A 23,324-nucleotide genomic window follows, 5' to 3' on the forward strand; every position below is an offset into this window, starting at 1 on the left:
TCCTTGTCCTGCTGCTAGGCTCACAACTCAATAATTGCCAAGTTTTTCACTGCCTGCCTCCTTGAAAAACTGGAACCACACCTGCCTTTCAGTTAGCTAGAATAGAGAAGAGAGGCGGTGGGGAGCTCTCACTCATGCTTAGAGAAAATATCGTGGGAGTACGTAGTATATCCTAGCGGCATTTAAATGAGACTTGAACCATAAGGATAAGGACCAGAATTAGGCCATTCAACGATTGAACTTTGGGATAAGAAAAGAGCAATGGGATTGCGTTCTAATCATCGAATCATTAGCCGAGTTCGGGGAATAGATATTTCAGTATCAGAATTAGGTTTATTATCACTGGCATGTGTCGTGAAATTTGTTAACTTAGCAGCAGCAGTTCAATGCAATACATAATATAGAAGAATAAATAAATAAACCGATTGCAGTATACGTATATTGAATAGATTAAAAATTGTGCAAAAAAACCAAAATAATATATATAAAAAGTGAAGTAGTGTTCAAGGGTTCAATGCCCATTTAGGAATTGGATGGCAAAAGGGAAGAGGCTTTTCCTGAATCGCTGAGTGTGTACCTTCAGGCTTCTGTACCTCCTACCTGATGATAACAGTGAGAAAAGGACATGCCCTGGGTGCTGGAGCTACTTATTAATGGACGCTTCCTTTCTGAGACACTGCTCTTTGAAGGTGTCCTGCGTACATTGCAGGCTAGTACACAAGATGGAGCTGACTAAATTTACAACCCTCTGCATCTTCTTTCAGTCCCGTGCAGTAGCCCCACCATACCAGACACAAAGCACAATAGAGTTAGAGTAGTAGGGACTTTAACTTTCCCAGGATTGCAAGGGGATTGGATGGGGCAGAATTTAAGGTCACCTAAATTTACATTGAGACAGTATGTTATAGTCCAATTAGAGATGGGAATAGTCTCAACCTTATCATAGGAAAAGAAATTGGAGAGGTAGAGGAACTATTGTTGTAAATAAACTTTGGGAACAGTGGTCACGGTTTGACAATTTTAAAGGTAGTCATGAAAAGGATGAGTCTGGTCCTCAATTAGAAGACTTAAAACTGGGGGAAAGCAAATTTCAATAGTGTGAGATGTTGGCAAAGGTGAATTGGGAGCAGATGCTTGGAGGTGAAAACAATGTCAAACAATTCTTTGAGAGTTGAGAGCCAAAATGTTCTGGTAAAGAAAGGAAATGTTGGAAAAATAAAGGATCAGGGGAAGTAACAGAAGCATAGGACTGGTGTAGGCAATGGGAATCAAATGAACCTGTGAAGGAAGGTGGGCTGTAATTTAGAAAAGAAATTAGGAGGGCAAAAGGGGGCATTGTAATATCCTTGACATTGTAAGATTAAGACGAATCCCATAGCATTTTGTAAGTATAATGGGCCAAGAGGGTATATCCATGGAAGGAGTGGTTCCCTTCGATGTGTATGTAGATGTCTGGTGAATGTTGGTCTTATGAGGGTGGTGTTAAATAGTTTGGAATGTGCAAGGGTGAATGGATTCAGAGGCTGGATTAAGTTTATCCAGTATGCTATGGGAAACTGGGGATCTAATGGAAATTTTTGGGTCTTTGCTAGCACAGGTGAGCTATCAGAAGGGGAGGGGGCTAATTAATGTTGCTTATTTATTAAGGACAGCTGTTAAGTACAGGCCAGTGAGCTTTCCACAAGTGGTAAGGAAATTATTGGAGAAAATCTGAGGGATAGAATTTATGAACATTTGGAAGGACAGGGGCTGATCAGGAATTGTCAGCATAGCTTTATGGGGAGGGGTTATTTTCTTAATTTGACATTTTTTTTAAGAGTTAAGTAAAATTGTTGAAAGCTTGGTGATGGACTTTGTGTGGACATCAGCAAAGGATTTGACCGGGTCCATATGGTAGGCTGGGTCAGAGTCCATTGGATCCAGGGTGAGCTAACCAACTGGATTCAAAATTAGCTTGGTAAGAAAGGATGATTCATTGATATGAGTTTGTGTCTAAAAATACACTACTCGTTGTTGGTAATAGTTAATAATGTCTTGGATGTGAATATAGAAGATATATTTATTTAAGTTTTCTAATGATATGAAAACTTGCGCTACCCTAAATCTCATGGAAGATTGTAGCAGCAGATGTAGATTAGATGGAGAATTGGGTGGAACCTTTGCAGAAGGAATTTAATCCTGAAGAACAAGGAGATTCATTTTGGGAAATTAAATATGGGCAGGACATATACAGTAAATGATAGAGCCCTAAAGAATGTTAATGAACTTGGAGTTCAATTTGAGAATCATAGCTATGATGTGTAAGAAGGCACATACTGTTGGCCTTAATAAGTCGAGACTTTATTTCTTCAGACAAAGGATGGTGAATTGATTGAATCTATTGCCACAGATGACAGTCGGTGGCAAATCATAGTGTCTGTTTAAGGCAGAGATTGATCGGGTCTTGATTATTGAGGCAATCATTGGTTATGGAGAGAAGATGGAAGAATGGGGTTTGTAAAGAAAGACATGATTGAATGGAGAAACGCTTTGATAGGCCAAATGGCCTCCTATGTCTTATGGTCTAAGGCATCAAATATAAAATTTGGAATGTTATGTTGCAGTTTTCCAAAGTGTTGACATAGAAGTACACTGCAGATGCTGTGGTTAAATCAACATGTAGAAACAAGCTGGATGAACTCAGCAGGTCGAGCAGCATCCGTTGAAATGAGCAGTCAACGTTTTGGGCGGAGACCTCTCCCTTCCTGCATCCCACTTTCACTCTGTCTCCTCTTTTAGCTGCCTATCACCTCTCTCATGATTCTGCCTTCTACTACCCATAGTACTTTCCCCTTACATTCCTTCTTCACCTCTCCTGCCTATCCCCTCCCTGCTTCGCCTCCCCCACCCCTCGATCTTTCCTCTGATTGGTTTTCCACCCTCCCCCCACCTTCTTTATGGGGCCCATGCCCCCTCCTCCTTCTTTTCCATTCCAAAGTGTTGGTTAGGCCATACCTGAAGGATGGATTGTGCCTGAGAGAGTGCAGAGGTTGTATTGGCATTGGTTTATTACTGTCACATGTGCCAAGATACAGTGAAAAGTTTGTTTTGCATACTGTTCATACATATAAAATTATTACACAGGTAAAATAGCACCAATACAGAATAAAGTGTAAGAACTACCAAGTTCTACCAAGTCTGCAAAGGAAACAGCATTATGAAGGACCCTATGTACCCGTCATACAATCTCTTCTCCCTCCTGCCGTCTGGGAAAAGGCTCCGAAGCATTCAGGCTCTTATGACTAGACTATGTAACAGTTTCTTCCCCCAAGCTATCAGACTCCTCAATACCCGAAGCCTGGACTGACACCTTGCCCTACTGTCCTGTTTATTATTTATTGTAATGCCGGTACTGTTTTTGTGCACTTTATGCAGTCCAGTGTAGGTCTGTAGTCTAGAATAGCTTTCTCTGTTTTTTTTCAATTACTTAGTTCAGTCTAGTTTTTGTACTGTGTCATGTAAACCATGGTCCTGAAAAACGTTGTCTCATTTTTACTATGCACTGTACCAGCAGTTATATTCGAAATGACAATAAAAGTTGACTTGAAGTAAGCGAAGTACAGACAAATAATATAGTGCAAGATTATAATACGATAGATTGTGAGGTCAGGAGTTCATTTTATTGTATAAGAAGTCTATTCGAGAACCTGATAGCAGGTTGATAGAAGTCATTCTAAAACCTGGTAGTACATGCTTTCAGGCTTTTGTATGTTTTGCCCAATGAGAGCGAGAAGAAGGGTGAATATCTTTAGTGGATGAAGTCTTTGGTAATGCTGGCTGCTTTACTGAGGCAGCAAAAAGATGTAAAGGCAGTCCTGATGAAAGGTCCCAACCCAAAACATCAATTGTTTATTCCTCTCCATTGATGCTGCCTGACTTAGTGAAAACCTTCAGCATTTTATGTACATTGCTCAAGATTTCCAGTATCTTTTGTCCATAAAGGGGAGGCTGGTTTCTGTGATATGCTGTGCTGTGTCCATAAATCTTTGCACTTTGTCTTGGGTTTGTTGCTTAGTTTGGAGAACTTTGATTAAAAGGAGAGAATAAGTTTGTTTTCCCTGGAGCAAAGGAGACTGAGTGGTGATCTGATAGAAGTTTATTAAAGTACAAGCAGCATGGATATGTAGGAATATCAAAAACAAGAGAGCAAACTGTAAGTTTAGGGTGAGAAATAGCAGTTGCAAAGGGGACATAGAAACATAGAAAATAGGTGCAGGAGTAGGCCATTCGGCCCTTCGAGCCTTCACCACCATTCAGTATGATCATGGCTGATGATCCAACTCAGAACCCTGTACCTGCTTTCTCTCCATACTCCATGATCCCTTTAGCCACAAGGGCCATATCTAACTTCCTCTTAAATATAACCAATGAACCGGCCTCAACTGTTTCCTGTGGCAGAGAATTCCACAGATTCACCACTCTCTGTGTGAAGAAGTTTTTCCTCATCTCGGTCCTTATCATTAAACTGTGACCCTCGTTCTGGACTTCTCCAACATCGGAAACAATCTTCCTGCATCTAGCCTGTACAATCCCTTTAGAATTTTATACATTTCAATAAGATCCCCTCTCAATCTTCTAAATTCCAGTGAGTATAAGCCTAGTCGATCCAGTCTTTCTTCATATGAAAGTCCTGCCATCCCAGGAATCAATCTGGTGAGCCTTCTTTGTACTCCCTCAATGGCAAGAATATTTTTCCTCAGATTAGGGGACCAAAACTGCACACAATACTCTAGGTGCGGTCTCACCAAGGCCTTGTACAACTGTAGTAGAACCTCCCGGCTCCTGTACTCAGATCCTTTTGCTATGAATGCCAGCATACCATTTGCCTTTTTCACTGCCTGCTGTACCTGCATGCCCACCTTGAATGACTGGTGTACAATGACACCCAGGTCTCGTTGCACCTCCCCTTTTCCTTATTGGCCACCATTCAGATAATCTGTTTTCCTGTTCTTGCAACCAAAGTGGGTAACTTCGCATTTATCCACATTAAATTGCATCTGCCATGAATTTGCCCACTCACCTAACCTATCCAAGTCACCCTGCATCCTCTTAGCATCCTCCTCACAGCGAACACCGCTGCCCAGCTTCGTGCCTTCCGCAAACTTGGAGATGCTGCATTTAATTCCCTCGTCTAAATCATTAATATATATTGTAAACAACTGGGGTCCCAGCACTGAGCCTTGCGGTACCCCACTAGTCACTGCCTGCCATTCTGAAAAGGTCCCGTTTACTCCCACTCTTTGCTTCCTGTCTGCCAACCAATTCTCTATCCACATCAATACCATACCCCCAATACCATGTGCTTTAAGTTTGCACACTAATCTCCTGTGTGGGACCTTGTCAAAAGCCTTTTGAAAATTTAAATATACCACATCCACTGGCTCTCCCCTATCCACTCTACTAGTTACATCTTCGAAAAATTCTATAAGATTCGTCAGACACGATTTTCATTTCACAAATCCATGCTGACTTTGTCCGATGATTTCACCTCTTTCCAAATGTGCTGTTATCACATCTTTGATAACCGACTCCAGCATTTTCCCCACCACTGATGTCAGACTCACCAGTCTATAATTCCCTGGTCTTTCTCTCCCTCCTTTTTTAAAAAGTGGGGTTACATTAGCCACCCACCAATCCTTAGGAACTAATCCAGAATCTAAGGAGTTTTGAAAAATTATCACTAATGCATCCACTATTTCTTGGGCTACTTCCTTAAGCACTCTGGGATGCAGACCATCTGGCCCTGGGCATTTATCTGCCTTTAATTCCTTCAATTTACCTAACACCACTTCCCTACTAACATGTATTTCCCTCAGTTCCTCCATTTCACTAGACCCTCGGTCCCCTACTATTTCTGGAAGATTATTTATGTCCTCCTTAGTGAAGACAGAACCAAAGTAGTTATTCAATTGGTCTGCCATGTCCTTGTTCCCTGTGATCAATTCACCTGTTTCTGACTGTAAGGGACCTACATTTGTCTTGACCATTTTCTTTTCACATATCTATAAAAGCTTTTACAGTCAGTTTTTATGTTCCCTGCCAGCTTTCTCTCATAATCATAATCATTTTTCCCTTTCCTAATTAAGCCCTCCTCTGCTGGTCTCTGAATTTCTCCCAGTCCTCAAGTGTGCCGCTTTTTTTTGCTAATTTATATGTTTCTTCTTTGGACTTGATACTATCCCTAATTTCCCTTGTCAGCCACGGGTGCACTACCTTCCTTGGTTTATTCTTTTGCCAAACTGGGATGAACAATTGTTGTAGTTCATCCATGCGATCTTTAAATACTTGCCATTGCATATCCATCGTCAACCCTTTAAGTATCATTTGCCAGTCTATCTTAGCTAGTTCACGTCTCATACCTTCAAAGTTACCCTTCTTTAAGTTCTGAACCTGAGAGAGGATTTTTTTAAATACAGTGGTTGATATCAGGAACTTGCTACCTGAAAAGCTTATGGGGTCTGATGCAGTCACTACATTTAAGAGGCATTTTAAATAGAAAACTAAATGAACAAAGCATGGAATGATACAGACAAGATAAGAACAAAGAATTTTGCAGTTTTATAGTAGTTTCCAGTATGACTAGGCTATAGACTGTCATGTCTGTTTATCCTTCCTCTGATTGATTAGTTTCACTTATTAAAGGAACAATAAAACATTACACCATCCTTGAGCTACCATGCACCACTGATGTGGAGCTTTATATAATACTTAGAATATATTGTACAGAAACAGTGTATTCAGACCAACCACCATGCTGGCATAATATTTCCCTGGGGCTTCTGCCCATTCTTTCTCATTTGTGTCTGTCAGTGTAATCCTCTATTCTGTTTTCTCTTATGCTTGTCCAGCCTTTTCATAAATACATGTGTATACTCTTTGTTTTAATTACTCCCTGTGGGAGCAAGTTTTACGTTCTTGCCACTCTTTAGATAAAGAAATTTCTTCAAAATTCCCCTGTGTATTTTACCTTGATGGCCTCTGCTTGTACTCTTACCCACAAGTGGAAGCATTCTCCGCATCCACTCTGTCAAAAGCCTACATGATTTTAAAGATCTCAATTAGATCAATCTTCAGTCTTAAGGAAAAGAATAACTAATCTATAGATCCTTTCTTGATGTATGCAGTGCCTATAAAAAGTATTCACCCCCTTAGCAGTTTTCATGTTTTATTGTTTTATGACATTGAATCTCAGTGGATTTAACTTGGCGTTTTTTTACACTGATTAACAGAAAAATACTCTTCCATGTCATAGTGAAAACAGATCTCCACAAACTAATCTAAATTAATTACAAATATAAAACACAAAATAATTGATGACATAAATATTCACCACTTTTATTATGACACAGCAAGTCATCACTGGTACAAGCAGTTTGTTTCAAAAGTCACATAATTAGTTAAATAGAGATCACTGCGTGCAGTCAAGGTGTTTCAATTCAGTGTAGTAAAAATACACCTGTACCCGGAAGGTCCTACTGCTGGTGAGTCAGTATCCTGTCAAAAACTACACCATGAAGACAAAAGAACACTCCATACAACTCCATGAAGAGGTTATTGAAAAGCACAAGTCAGAAGATGGCTACAGGAAAATTTCCAGGAGTCTAATTAAGTCAGTTATCAAGAAATGGAAAGAATATGGCAAGCTGTAAATCTGCATAGAGTAGGCCATCCTCTAAAACTGAGTGATGGAGGGGGGGGGGGGTCACCAAGAGACCTTTGATAATTCTGGAGGAGATTCAAGCTTCAGTGGCTGAGATGGGAGAAACTGTGTATACAACAACTGTTGCCTGAGTGCTTCATCATTTGCAGCTTTATGGGACAGTGGCAAAGAGAAAGCCACTATTTTTTAAAAGAAAACACTCACCTGAAATTTCAGCTAGATTTTACAAGAAGGCATGTCAGTTGGAAGAAGGTTCACTGGTCTTGTGAAACCAAAATTGAGCTTTTGGGCATTAGACTTAATGCTATGTTTTGCGTTAACCAGACTCTACATGTCATCAAAAACACTCCATCCCTATTGTGAAACGTGGTGGTTACATCATGCTGTGGAGATGCTTCATTGCAGCAGGCCCTGGAAGGCTTGTGAAAGTAGAGGGTAAAACGAATGTAGCAAAATACAGTCAAATACTGGAGGAAAAGCTGATGCAGTTTGCAAGAGAACTGTGACTTGGGAGAAGAGATGATTTCCAGCATGACAATGATCCAACGTATAAAGCCAAAGCTACACAGGAATGGCTTAAAAACAACAAAGTTACTGTCCTGGAGTGGCCAAGTCAGGGTCCAGAGCTCAATCCAATTGAAAACTTGTGGCTGGACTTGCAAAGGGTTGTTCACTTACAATTCCCATGTAATCTGACAGAGCTTGAGCAGTCTTATACAGAAGAATGGGGAAAAATTGCAGTGTCCAAATGTGCAAAGCTGATAGAGGCCTATCCACACAGACTGAAGGCTGTAATCGCTGCCAAAGGTGAATCTACTAAATATTGACTTGAAGGAGGTGAATACTTATGTAGTCAATTATTGTGTTTTATTTTTATCATTAATTTAGATCATTTTGTCAAGATCTGTTTTCACTTTGACAGAAAAGTCTTTTTCTGTTGATCAGTGTCAAAAAAAAGCCAAATTAAATCCACTATGATTAATTTTCCGGAGGGGGGGGGGGGCGTGAATGCTCTTTATAGGCATTGTATGTACCAAAACACTACTTGTGTATATCTTTTCTGCAGTGTTTTTCAGTACCTCTACACCTTCTCTTAATATGGTGAAAAGGTCTGTATGTAGTGCATTGTGTACTCCGAACCTATGTTATTTCTCTATTCAGTTCTATAGCTCTCATGATGAAAGTGCTGAATCTTTCTTTTTGTCTTAGAAGGACTTGCATTATCTAACATACTTAAATTCTGATATCAATTAAAACATAGAAACCTACAGCACAATACAGGCCCTTCGGCCCACAAAGCTGTGCCGAACATGTCCCTACCTGAGAGCTACCTAGGCTTTACCCATAGCCCCCTATTTTTCTAAGCGTGTAGCCATCGAGGAGTGTCGTAAAAGACCCGATGGTTTCCACCTCCACCACAGCCGCTGGCAGCCCATTCCACGCACTCACCATTCTGTGCGTAAAATAAACTTATCCCTGACATCTCCCCTGTACCTATTTCCAAGCACCTTAAAATTATGCCCTCTCGTGTTAGTCATTTCAGCCCTGGGGAAAAGCCTCTGACTATCCATGCGATCAATGCCTCAGTTTGTTCCTGAGACTCATGGTTCATAATGGTAGTGGTCTTCCTGTTCCTACTAGCAAAGCATGCTACTTTGCATTTAACATCAAACTTCATTTGTGAATTATTTAACAGTTCTAAATGTTTATTAATATTCTGCAATAATTTTTTTGCCATTATCCTTACTGTTGACTCTTCTCATCATTTTCTTACTCACCAAAGCTAGGAATTGTTTTGATTCGAGAGTCTAAATAGATAATATAAATTGCATCAGCAGCCTGATCCTTATGAAATGTCACTGTATCCCACCTTCTGCTGTGGATGTAGCTATCGTTCATCTCTCTTTCATCTCTCTCCAGCAGTTCATTTTTCTATCTGTTCCCCAAATGTTCTTAAACCTTTGTTTATTCGGAGGTACCTCAACAAAGGCCTTGTGGGGGGGGGGGGGGGGGCGGAGTCTAGGTAAATTACAGATATTGAATTATTATTTTCTATTCCCTATTTTTTTGTACAAGTAAATCAATAAGCTTGGTCAAGGAGGATTTTTTCTTCGGAGATTCATGCTGGCTATTTAATATTATACTTGTCATTTCTAGATGTGTTTATTTTCAATTTTCTCATTTAAAAAGGATTCTGTTATTTGTCCTACCCCTAATGTGAAGCTGACGTCTGTAATTCCTAAACATTTTCTTCCAGGTTCTTAAATATAGGCGTTAGGGTAGCTATCTGCTAGCCCTCTGGCACTACATCTTTTTCTAATGGATTATTATATTTGCATGGATTGAGATCACAGAAACTGTTGCTTAAGGAGTTTAAACACCAGATTTTATAAGTTTGGCAGGGTTTGCTTGATGGTGAAGAAACAGCAGGCTATGACGTTATGAAGAGATATATTTCTTAGAAATGCTGAAAGGTGAAGGGAGGAGAAATTGTGGATCTGGATGCAGCTAACTGAAATTACAAACTGTGATCCATTGAATTCAGTGGTGGGAGATAAGCAAGTACCAGAAAACTCTATCTGTGTTTTGCTCACAGGAGAGGGGCTGAGAACAGAGGCATAGAAAATAGATGACAATAGTGTTTACTATCACAGTGGGGAGGGCTTGTTTTGGGGCAAAGCTTAGCATTTCAGAGCACTTAATGAAAAGTCTTACTGCTGGAGAAAATATGACTGACTCAAGAATTCAGCTGAAAATGTATTCCTACTGGGGGGGAAAAAACAGATTGCTGGAAACAATTAGGTAAATCAGCATCTGTCTTGGGAATAACTTACCATTTTAGGTGTAGACTAAGAGGGGAAAAATTAGATGACCAGAGAATAATGAAAATTCATTTTACTTTCGGTGTTCTAAAAGCTTCAGATTTCACATATATATTGTATAACTTGGCTTATCTTCTTCATTCTCGTCTTGGTAGGCAGCATGCTGAAAAATTTATTTCTGAATGCTGCAACCCTGTTGCTTCACTAGAGTTATGCAACAAGAAAGTAGGCCCTTTGGCCCATCTCATTCATGAAGACTAAGATGCTTACTTGAGTTGATCTCATTTGCCCACTTCTAAGACCATAAAATATAGGATCAGCATTACACCATTTAGCCTATTGCATCTACTCTGGCTTTTTCATTTCCCTCTCAGTCCTAGCCTCCTTGCCTTCTCCCTGTAACCCTTCGTGCCTTGACTAATCAGGAATCAACCTATCAACCTCTGCTTTGAATTTACCCAGTGACTTGGCCTCCACTACTACTTGTGGCAATGAGTCCTGATGAAGCGTGTTTGCCTGAAACGCTGTTTATTCCCCTTCACTAAAATGGTCTGGCCTGTATTCCTCAAAAACATCTATATTTATAACCATATTTACCTGTTGACACTATTTTCAGAGAACTGTAGATCTGTATTCCCAGATTGCTCTGTTCTACTGTTGATCTGCCTCTTTACCCGAGGCCCTTAGGTTCAGACTCAGGGAATAACTGTCAAACACAGTTTACTCAAAAATACATACTGTTTATTAGCAAGCTTGTGTGCTCAGTTGACAACACAGAGTCTACTCACCGAGCTTGAGAAAATCTGCAGCCAAGTGAGCCCAGAATACTACGTGGAGCTGCTGTTATACATTATTATCGCATACAGATAAGGGTAGACTGAGAAGCTTCTCATGGAACAAACACTTCTTTGTTCATACATTATTCTTACAGAACAACTTGTCAAGCTGCTTGGTTAGGTTCAAGCCCTTTTAATTCTGCATATAATTCCTCATTCCCTCCTTTTGTCATTCCATGACAACTAGGATTATCAATGTCAGGGTTGTTGTACATCTTAATTCTTATATTCATGTAAGAAGAGTGGGTAGCAACCCTTGGGATAGGCTGAAGGGCTTTCGGCGTCATCATAGTCTCCATCCTCATCGTTGGTCTCTTGAAGGTCCCCTTTCTTCTCGGAGGACTCTTTGTACAAATACCTATGTGGGTGTAGGGTTAAAACACTGGCTGACAAGGGGCTATAAACGTTGGAAAAGTGCAATAAGTATGAGTACTCCTGCGATGATGATATCATAATGTAGCTGTATACTGCTCCATTCTGCGAAGATGTCACTGAAGGACCACAATCCTCCTTTTGAGCTATGTAGATTGGCCCTGATTTTCCCGATTTTATTTATTTTTCCTTTTGAATGAGAACAGAAAGAGAGGTTATTTTTTCTGATTCATCTGGGATGTAGGTGCAGCATCTTGTCCCATAATGGTGTATGCACTGTTGAGGGCCATTCGGTTCTGTAAAACAGTCTGTCGGTGTGCCATCATTTCACTGGTGATGGCCCTCACCTGATCTTGGATGCCATCCATGGCTTTAACAGTACTATTGGCCATCTCCTCCAAAACTGCAGCCAGGTTGATGATATCCCTTGAATTGCGGCTGCCTCATAGAAGGGGAAAGCTGTCATCCAGAAGTGCTCTGGTTCTGAGATTCCTCACTTTTGCTGTAGAAGGGAAGGGTACTGGTACAGGGTTATTAGAATTTACATGTGGGGTACAAGGTAAGTCAGGAAGCAGCATCCCATCCAATTTCTGCTCTCTTGTTGGGTATCCCATCAGCTAGCTGCCTCTCCTGGGAGCCACAAGTAGGCCCTTTCCCCGCAAACCCATTGAGTTCCTTTCAGGGTTGCGGTGGTTGGGCTGTTGTACAACTGGCAAAGGTGCTATTGCCCAGAAAGTAAGTCCTTTGAAATTACAGAAGCAGGTAGTATTTACTGGTTGATCACATCTGACAATGGTGGAGGGCCATGGTGTCTGACTTCCCCATTGGATAGCTTTTTCCGGGGGGGGGGGTGAATAAATGTACCAATTATCAAAGCAGTGGCATCCACAGTCTCTAGTCGCATCACTGGTGCAATTTTGGGCCTCACTAGTCTGAGTGTCATTAGAAAAGGCCCACACTGACTGTTGTTCACTGCTGTTCAGCAGAGTGGCTATTAGGGGAACCCCCATCTTCCCATGGGGAGGAATCGCTACACACATTCAGCAGGCAGATGAGTTCGTTTTCCCAGCATAACTATAGCAAAGCGACAGGAAGGTGTTTGGCTTGGTTATAATACAAGTGCTTAAGATTACAACTATAGACAGTAACAGCTTAGTCATGTTTGTACATGTTTGACATGTCCTAGATATGTCCATTTTGGAAGTCTTTGTAGTTTGACTGCCATTGAAGTGGTCAGTAACACTTGGTAAGGCCCTTTCTAGTGAGGCTCAAGCTTCTTTCTAAAATGGTTCTTTACGAGAATAACGTCTCCTGGACGAAGTTGATGTTCACCTTCCAGTTCCTCTCCTTCATGGTGGGCCTCCTTCACCTGTGAATGAAAGACCTGGAGAGATTTGGTTAGTGGCAGGATATACCCTATAATTTCATTCGACATTTGATTCAGGACCATCTCAGATAATTTTGGGGTTGGCAAGGCAGCCTTCCAGGGGGTTCTTAACGGTCTGCCATATACTATTTTGGCTCCCGACAGATCATGTTTGGTCTGATAATGAGTTCTCATCTGAAACAAGACTGTCGGTAGCACTTTGAGCCAATTTTGACAGGTTTCTTGTCCTAATTCAGCCAATTTGTTTTTCAGCATCCCATTAGCCTTTTCAATAAGGCTGGCGGCCTTTTGCCTGTGGGGGCAATAGACTGTTTAATCCCCAGATCCTGGCATAGTTGTGTATTAATCTTGCCCACAAAATGAGGGCCATTGTTAGATACAACCTGCTCTGGTACCTCCAATCTGGGAATGATTTATTTCAACAAAATACACACCACGTTATTGGCTTTGTTATCTGTAGTGGGATGTGCGTCAATCCATCTACTAAGAACATCAAGAATTATAAGATAATACTTATAACAATGCACATACAGTAATTCAATAAAATCAAGTTGTGATTGGCAGAAAGGGTATCTTGGCAACGGGGTATATCCCTTTGTGCATGGGGTGCCTTTCCTGGATTATGTTCTGGCATATCAGATATCGTCTAGCACCATTCTCTGCTACTTTCTCCAGGTCCAAGCTCCACCATGATTTCAAACATTGCCTTGCCATTCTCTCCTTACCAAGGTAAGTATTGGTATGTACAAAATCTACAATATAGCCCAGTATAGTTTCAGGTACGCAGACCTGACGGGTGGGAGTAAACCAGAGTTCCTCGGTTGATGAGTAAAAACATCCAGCCGGTTCCCAGGTGGCTTTCTATTTTTCAGAGGTGTCCCCCTGTAGAACATGCACATCCTCAATTGCAGGCATACCCTTTGATTCAGAAACAGTTGATTCAGTTTTTTCCTGGAGATTCATCATTTGGGAATAATCAATGCTTTGGTAAGGGCTGCTTGTTTTGCAGTGGAGTCAGCTCTGTTGTTTCAATGGTCAGTCTCAGTAGTACCTTTAGTGCAGAATATAATAATGGCCAATTGTGAAGGAAGACAGATGACGGACAAAAGGTTGTTGATGTAAATTTCATTAGTGATGGGCATACCAGAGGAGGTGATATAACCCCTAGCTTTCCAAAGTTGGCTGAAGTCATGAGTGACTCCAAAGGCATATCTGGAGTCTGTAAAAATATTGGCTGATTTCCCAGTGGCTGGGATGCATGCTGTAGTGAGTGCAAAGAGTTCAGCTTGCTGTGCCGAGTAACAAGAAAGAAAGGAAGCAGACCCCACGGTTTTTATGTTGGAAACAACATCATAGCCTGCATGGCGCTTGCCTTGGTTATCTATTTCCCCTCTGTTCAGCTGTCCATCAATTTTCAAGATGACTGAGGCCTGGGCAAGGTTGTATGGAAGACCTGCAGTTGCCCATGCTGCAAGTCTCCACTCTGCACGCCACCAATGTTGTCTAAGGGAAGGGCATTAGGACCCATACAACTTGGCACCAGTGTTGTCGCAGAACAACGTGTGGTTAAGTGCCGTGCTCAAGGACACAACACACTGCCTCAGCTAAGGCTCAAACTAGTGACCTTCAGATCACTAGGCCTTAATCCACTTGGCCACGTGCCATACGTGTATAAAGGTGGTCTGTAAAGGAGCTCCCATCTACATATAAGACTATATCCAGGTTAACGAGGTGAACGTCAGTCATGTCAGGTCAAACTTCTGTCAATTAGTGATTTATTGTTGCACAATCATGGGGTGGTGAAGCCAGACACTCAGATGGGCATTCTGAAAAGATGTCGGGTTCACAGTAGAACGGGAAAAAATGGAGAAGGGGGTTCTGTAGGAGAAGGATCTCATATTTAGTGTGGTGGGCCTGCATATAAGGCCTTGAGTTTGACGGATGTTCATCAGGGCAACTACGTCATGAGAGGTGAGGTATGTCCACTGGCTGATGCAAGATAATGTTAGTTGCGGCCAGAATCATATTGTATGGTGCAGAGAGAATTTGAGTACAGTGAGGTAAGCCGGAAGCTACCAGATCAAGTTTCTTGGAAAGGTAGGCAACAGGTCATTGTCAGTCCCCATGGCTTCAGGAAAGAACAGCGGTGGCACACCCATTCTTGATTGTCATATAGCATGCAAAACGATGATCATAGAGAGGCTGTCGCAAGGAGGAATGCAATATTAGGGCTTGCTTAAGGAAAGCAAAATCCTTTTGGTCCTGCTCTGAGGGTTGAAAGGGAGTCTCGCATTTGGGCGAGGATTAAAAGGGGTGACGGATTTGGTGAGTAGGACAACATGCAGCAGAAATTGACAAGGTCCAGGAATTTACACATCTGAGTCGGTGTAGTGGGGGTTGAGGTATTAACAATGTGGGTTATGCGTTTGGAGGCGAGGGATCTGTCGGAAGCAGAGATGACCGTTCCCAGAAACTTCACTGAGGTCTGTGTGACGTGGACTTTAGAGGGAGGAACGATGTAGCCATAGTGATGTAGGAAATTCAGAAGGCCATCAACATACTGGACTGTCATCAAGCCCTCAGGGGGCGTGAAAGTGGTCAGTTAAGTTGAGTGGTCAGATACTGAGAGAAAATTGTGGGAAAGTGAATGAAGCCCTGGGGCAAGCAGATCCATGTATATTGCTGGTCTTTGTAGGTAAAGGCAAAGAGATATTGGCGTGTGTCGGCTGTTGGGATGGAGAAAAAAGTGTTTTGCAAATCCACAAGGGAAAAGACTGAGGCGTCAGATAGGACACAACTCGGTATGGTCACTGGGTTGGGCCCTACAGCATGCATAGGTGCAACCACATCATTAATAGCTCTGAGGTTTTGGACTAGGCAATATTCTGAATGTTTGAGCTTCAGCACTGGGAAAATGGGACTATAGCAGGGCAAGTTGCACGGGACTAGGATCACCTGTAGTAAGAAAGAACGGATCACAGGCTCAATGCCAGACGGCCTCGGGTTTGAGTTGATATTGTGGAATATCGGGTAATTTTACCCCTTCCCTTATGGCAATATGGACAGGGTCAGTGTTAACCCTTCCCATCTCAGTTTTACTAGAGGCCCGTAGTTTGGGTTCCACATCATTTTTTGGAGCAGTGGACCAATGGCGAGTAAGTATGCCAGTCAAGGTGTATGGTTCGAGGCAGTAGTAAATGATTCCTTCGGGAAAACCTTGGATGGTAAAGCACTGAGAGGTAGCCTGGTCCACAAGGATATGGGCTAGAAAATCTAGATCCTTTGGTTTGTGATCGGCTGAAACAGTGAGGGTGGTATGTTGAAAAACGAGGTGGGACTGTTTCCACAGACAGACAGACATACTTTATTGATCCCGAGGGAAATTGGGTTTTGTTACAGTTGCACCAACCAAGAATAGTGTAGAAATATAGCAATATAAAACCACAAATAATTAAATAATAACGAGTAAATTATACCAAGTGGAAATAAGTCCAGGACCAGCCTATTGGCTCAGGGTGTCTGACACTCCGAGGGAGGAGTTGTAAAGTTTGATGGCAATAGGCAGGAATGACTTCCTATGTCACTTAGTGTTACATCTCAGTGGAATGAGTCTCTGGCTGAATGTACTCCTGTGCCTAACCAGTACATTATGGAGTGGGTGGGAGACATTGTCCAAGATGGCATGCAACTTGGAGAGCATCCTCTTTTCAGACACCACAGTAAGAGAGTCCATTTCCACCCCTCACTGTCCTTACGAAAGAGTTTGTTGATTCTGTTAGTGTCTGCTACCCTCAGCCTGCTTGCCCAGCACACAACAGCAAACATGATAGCACTGGCCACCACAGACTCGTAGGACATCCTCAGCATCGTCCGGCAGATGTTAAAGGACCTCGATCTCCTCAGGAAGTAGAGATGCCTCAGACCCTTCTTGTAGGGTCACCCTCAGTGTTCTTTGACCAGTCCAGTTTATTGTCAATTCGTATCCCCAGTTATTTGTAATCCTCCACCATGTCCACACTGACCCCTTGGATGGAAACAGGGGTTACCAGTGCCTTAGCCCTCCTCAGGTCCACCACCACAAGGTGGGAACTATTGCTACCAAAAGAGCAATTCCTGTGAGCCCCTTAATCTCTTCCATCACTGACACAGAGTAAGTCTGCTTCAATATAGAGGAGTAAAAGGATTCTAACTCTGAATTATTACCGGAAGAGTTGTAGGCCAAAGTAACATGAGAGTTTCAAGGGGCAGGAGATGGGATTACCGAGGGATCTAGGTCGAGTGCCTGCCATTGTGTGATGGCAAAATTAGGACACTGTCGCATTGTAACTGGACCAGAGACTGATATGCCCTCATTAGTGCACTTGATCTGCAACCCCAGACCACATAGTACATCACTTACCATTATATTCACCCCAATATTGCCGCAGATAGCAAACTCAACCTCCTTTGGGGATGTTTGGTTATAGGAAGTGGGAAAGGGCTTGGTAAGTGTGTAACTAATTACTCCATATCCTTGGAGGGAGACAGTCTTTTCAGAAAGGGGTAGACAGAGTTGGCTCACAACTGACTGTTCTAAGGAAGAGCAAGTTGCTCTAGTGTCGACCATAAACTGAAACAGATGTCCGCTGACAGTGAGGGTGAAGAGGGGTTCATCGTCTGGATTGGTGGTGAGGATGGGCAACTCAAGGGCAGTCTGCAATGCAAAACGGTTATGAGCGGAAAAAGAGGCTCGGAGAGACACAGACCGAGGTATGTCTCTCTGACCCCACTGGCTGTCAGATCAATCCCGCTGCCAGTGTCCCTTTTGGTCACAATTGTAGCATTCATCCCGAGAGATGGGGTGAGGATGGAGGTGGTGAGAATGGGGCATAGGAGGTTGTGAGTAAGGATCCCATGGGGGTCTTCGACTTCCTCCTGCAAGAATGTGGAAAGTGGGTCTCCTTTGTTGCACGTACTCCGTCTTAACTCTGGTTGGTGGGGATTTTCAGAACTATCCCATAAAGCCTTCACAGCTGGATTAAGTTGCACTTGAGTGAATTTTGACCATTTCAATCATTTGTGGTTTGATTTGCCCAGTCGTGATTAACTGGTCTTAGTTACTATGTCTGAGCCAAGTGGTGAATTGTGTCTGATCAGTAGGAATAAGAAGAGCCATAGCCAGAGGAAACAAATCTCAGAAGTTAGTGAAGTAAATAGTCAGGACAGTTCTTAAATAACTACAGAACCCTTAGGGGCTGCCCTTTTTGTCGGGGCGGCATTCAATATAGGCTTATAGATTTGCATAGTAGGTGCTTGTCCCACCCCTCCGGCTTGTGGGTTAGGAACAGTCCTCATGGGCCTGAGTCTGTATCGGTCCCAGTAAAACCAATGGCCCTTGTCCAGTCTGGGGGAGGTCCAGTCTGACAGCGAGCGAGGGGAGAAACGGGTATTTGGCTTCCCAACTGTTCTGGAGGAACTACATCAGTCATTGGTGATGCAATGACTGTCAAATTGGTACTGAGACACCAGCGTGAGAACCACATGGAGATGGGGAATCTGACCATGGGAAAACAGGCACCAATGCAGCTGTAGATAGTATAGTGGGATTATTAGGTCACCTTAATCATTCCCAATCATCATCAGTATTGTTTGGGGAATCAGTCAGTATGTCTGGATAGAGGTGGGGTATCCTAGAATTATTTTTATTTTCCGTTTCCCTTTTCCCTTTATTCGTTCTTCCATGGCTAGTATGTTTTGTCTCTGATACAATTTCTTTCTTCGTCTCCTTTGTCTGTTCCTGTCCCTTATCCCATTCTTCGCAAATCACTCTCAACTCTTGCCAACTCCTCTTTTATCATGTACGTCTATCCCTCTTCGCTTAGCGTTATTGGTCCAACAATTTAATTTATGTCAGTCTTCTTGTATTTCTGCCTCTTGTTGCCATAGAAGGTGACCATGCTCTTTCCCTGGCTTCCCTTTCCATATTCCCTGCTCTGCCTGCCATATTAAATTTAAATCAAATGTACCTCCTGCAGGCCAATTGTTTTTTCCCCAAACGTTTAGACAATTGGAACAACATTTGTTTCAGTTTCTTTTCATTGTCTGGATATTTGTCTATTGTTTTCTGTAATGGACTACTCCGCCCCCCACCTTTGTCTAAGTATTCCAGGGGACTTGAACCGCCCATCTTGAATTTACTATTCCCTTTGGGTCCCCTCTGTGGATTTTCCCTGCCAAAATGAAGGAATAGAGTCATCAGAGAGCAGAGAGGAACCAAGGTTATAGCTTTCCATGTGGGCCTGTTCGTCTCTGATTCACCCCAATGGTCCGTCCGTCCACTGATTCAGTTTTGGCAAGGTGTCTACCACATATTGGAACCCTGATCGCAGCGCCAAGATGTTGATCTGCCTCTCTACCAGAGGCCTTTAGGTTCAGACCCAGGGAGTAACTGTCAAACACAGTTTACTTAAAATCACATACTGTTTGTTAGCAAGCTTGCGTGCTCAGTTGGCAACACAGAGTCTCTGCTCACTGACGTTGAAAAAGTCTGCAGCCAAGTGAGCCCAGAATACTGTGTGGAGCCGCTGTTATACATTGTTATCACATACAGATAAGGGTAGACCGAGAAGCTTCTCATGGAACAAACACCTTTTTGTTCATATATTATTCTCACAGAATGACTTGTCAAGCTGCCAATAAGTCAGTTAGATTCTCGCCTTTTTATTTATGCATATAATTCCTCACTACCACTCTCCTCAGTGCCCTATTCTTCACTGTGCAAGTCCTACCCTGGTTTGTCCTCCCAAAGTGCAACACCTTACACTTGTCTGCATTAAATTCTATGATAAGGAACTTGAGGACATGTCTTAACTCAATTGCAGGTAATATTTGAAATGTGTACAGTATTTTCGCCATTTGGTGCTATAGCATTTCTCTGAATCATCTCGTGCAACTTCCTGACATGGAACTGTCAGGACTGCATTATCGAGCTCCTTCGTTCCATCTGCCACAAGAGACTAGGTTTCCCAGTTGGTACCCATTTTAATTCTACTCCCCATTTCCATTCTGGCATGCCAATCCATAACTTTCCCTATGATTGCGATAAGGCCATTCTCAGATTGGAGAAGCAACATCTATTCTGTCTGGGTAGCCTCCAACCTGATAGCATGAACATTGATTTCTCTAACTTCCTGTAATTTCTCACTCTCTCCCTTCTCTAATTTTCCATTCCACATTCTGCCTCCCTCTTACCCCTTCTTTTCTCACCCATCCATCACCACCCTCTGGTGCCCCTTCTCCATCCGCCTTCCATGGCTCACTGTCCTCTCTTATCGGATTTCTTTTTCTTCAGCCCTTTATCTCTTTCACTTATTACCTCAGTTTCTCACTTCAATCCCCCACCCATTCAGCTTCACCCCTCATCTGGCTTCATGTATCACCCACCTGCTTGTGTCCACTTTCTTATTCTGGCTTCTTCCTCCTTCCTTTCTAGTCCTGATGAAGTGTTCAGACCTGAAACGTTGGCTGTTTATTCCTCTCTATCAGCAATTAAATGCTAACTCAACCAGTGAATCCCCACACTGCCTGAATAAAAGAAATGAGCACTTGCAATGATGTTCAAAAGTGAAAGAAATACTATTTAACCGTCAAACCACATAACTGAAGGACTGAAATTATTTGTATATTGGAATGATTTAGTTTTGCCTTAGTGTTAGAGAATACATTCAGGTAGCAACATGAGATAATCAAGGAGAATATTATAGCACCACAACTGTTGGAATTGGACATTGCAAGCATTAACTGTTGTTGAGCTATAACTAATTCCATCATATCCTTTGCCATTAAGTACCTCTTCCCTGTGCATCTTAAGACCTCTTTTCAAAAAGCAATCTTTAAATGTTTAATAGACCAATCTTGATCATGCTAATATTATTGTAGACATCCACTAATCACAAACCTAGTATACATATATTAATATGCTTTAAGTAAAGAGTAATCAACATGTGAGCTGGACCACAAGATAGAACAGAGAAAATTGAAACTTCAGATTAGTTTAGCATTAGTCAGATATCATACGGATGATGGTTTTGTGCCTTTTTGGATGATTGAGCAAAAATACTAAATTGTCTACCCTTAATGATTTGTCTACATTTGGCATAAATACTATTCAAGCAATTAAATGAAGTAAAACAAAATAGCCAGATTGGTAAAGAGCAGCTTACTAATAAATATTGAAAGAACATAGTCAAATATGTATGCCAGTCAATTATAACAGTAAGTACTTTACAATTAACATTGAGGTAGTCTGAGTAGAATTGTTTTTTCCCATATATTCCCATGCAAACAAAGTTAAAAGCAATGTTTGTGGATAAATTCTAAAGTTCATGTCATATATATTTGAATTTAGCTGGAAGTTTCAAATGTCAACATTATAATATCCTAACTAAAGCAGTGGAGTTTTGATATAGCTATATAAATTTAGCATGTCAAAAATCAGTAATTCTGCTTTTTCTCCACTTGACAACCAAGTGCTCTAGTCATTTACCATCACCTCTGTACATAGGCTATTTTTCTTAAATAAAGTGGTACACTTAAAATAATGTGTGATTCTTCCTTTTAGTTAAGAGAAATGGTATGAAGTAATAAAAGATATTTAAAAAGTAATATATTTCTATTGATTTTCTTTCCAACTATTCAGAAAATCACATAATGCAGCATTTCTCCTTTGCGAATAAATGTTCAGAAAACCTTGCTAATAAATCTCAAGAATAAAATAGATTTGACTCAGTAGACTCTTTAGTCCCAATATATGAAATTTGGTAGTTACAACAGTAGGTTATTTAAAATGACTAATCCCTGTTTGACACATTCAGGTCTTTCTTATGCAAATTTTAATGGCAGGTCAATTAATACGGGACTGTTTGAAGGTAACAGTGGTAATTTGTATGAATGCCTGTGACAGCGTGAACATACAGGTATTTGACAATGCAGCTCAACATCTGACAATATGAAAAGGATAATTAGATCACACTGCTGTACTTTTTTCAGGAGTAAGTAGGAGGTTAAATAGGCAGTGCACAGAATGTCTAGAACAAGATTGGTATATTGATTAAAAAGCTGATTTAGCAGCTCACATTTCCCCTTGGAAACTTTGAAAGATAAGCCAGCTGCTGTCTAGGAGCCATCAGTATCTACCAAGGGTACTCTATCTATCATCACAATATGGTGATGAGAGGTGTTTTATGTTTGTGTTAATTTTCCCCACTAAATCAGTAATTATTACAATACTGTCCCCGCTGTTTACCTTGCAGCTGTTTTTCCATTTGTCGAGAGAAAGAGTGTTCTCAGAGGACCGCACACGCTTCTATGGCGCAGAAATTGTCTCAGCTCTAGATTATTTGCATTCTGAGAAGATTGTGTACAGAGATCTCAAGGTAACAATGTAATCAGAATTTCTTCTTTTTTCTCTTTTTTTTGACACTAGGAGTACACATGAAATTATTCATTACCTACTTGCAATAGCTGATCCTGCTGTTCATACCATAGATTTTAGTAATGGGCTTACCTTAGAAATTGTCAGATCTCTAAATGCTTTTAAACCTTACCCCCCACATATTAGTATTTAATTATTCTAAGTTCAATTTGTTTCCTGTAATTGACCTTTTAACTATGATAGAAGATGGTGGCTGGCTTCCATTGTTGAGAAAATGTTTTTTCATAAGTAACAGCAATTGAACATAGATGATCAAAAACTATTGTTACCTCTTGTTTTAACCTCTGAAGTAGTTTTGTTGATTGTTTTAATGCCTCAGACCATATTTTATCTGACAGCTTATATCTTCATATTCTAACCCATAACATTCATCATTTCTTCACATACAATTGTGTAATGTATTTAATAATTGCTGCAGTTCAATTAAAACTACTTGAATGCAAGTGGTGCTTTTTACTATTTGGAAGAAGAAGGGTTCGAAATAATCTATAAACACAGAATTGTTACAAGAAAGAATGCTTCAATGTAAAGACTAACTGAAACATAGAATTTATGGTAAATAAAGTAATAATAAGACCTAGAAAAGTGATAGGCTCTTAGGCAAGGAAAGGGCACTTTCATGGTTTTTAGATTGTTCTGATGATGGAGAAATAAGTTAAATAGCCATTTAACTCTAAATCTTTATGGTTCTTATGCTGCTACTATTGGCTGCAACTGAAGCTTGGCTAATTCATTT

At 41.3% G+C, this 23,324-nt stretch overlaps 1 protein-coding gene across 8 annotated transcripts in view; it reads left to right on the plus strand.

Annotated features, from left to right (window-relative positions):
- The window catches only part of LOC132402664 (RAC-gamma serine/threonine-protein kinase), a 402,615-nt gene that overhangs the window by 322,224 nt on the left and 57,067 nt on the right, over nucleotides 1-23,324 (plus strand). For all 8 annotated transcript variants that reach the window (XM_059985594.1, XM_059985597.1, XM_059985596.1 and 5 more), the window contains one exon: nucleotides 22,407-22,529. In XM_059985594.1, coding sequence (XP_059841577.1) covers nucleotides 22,407-22,529 — 123 coding nt within the window. The remainder of the gene's footprint in view (nucleotides 1-22,406; nucleotides 22,530-23,324) is intronic.

The sequence above is a fragment of the Hypanus sabinus genome, chromosome 12, assembly GCF_030144855.1.
Source record: "Hypanus sabinus isolate sHypSab1 chromosome 12, sHypSab1.hap1, whole genome shotgun sequence".
In the NCBI taxonomy this organism is placed as follows: domain Eukaryota; kingdom Metazoa; phylum Chordata; class Chondrichthyes; order Myliobatiformes; family Dasyatidae; genus Hypanus; species Hypanus sabinus.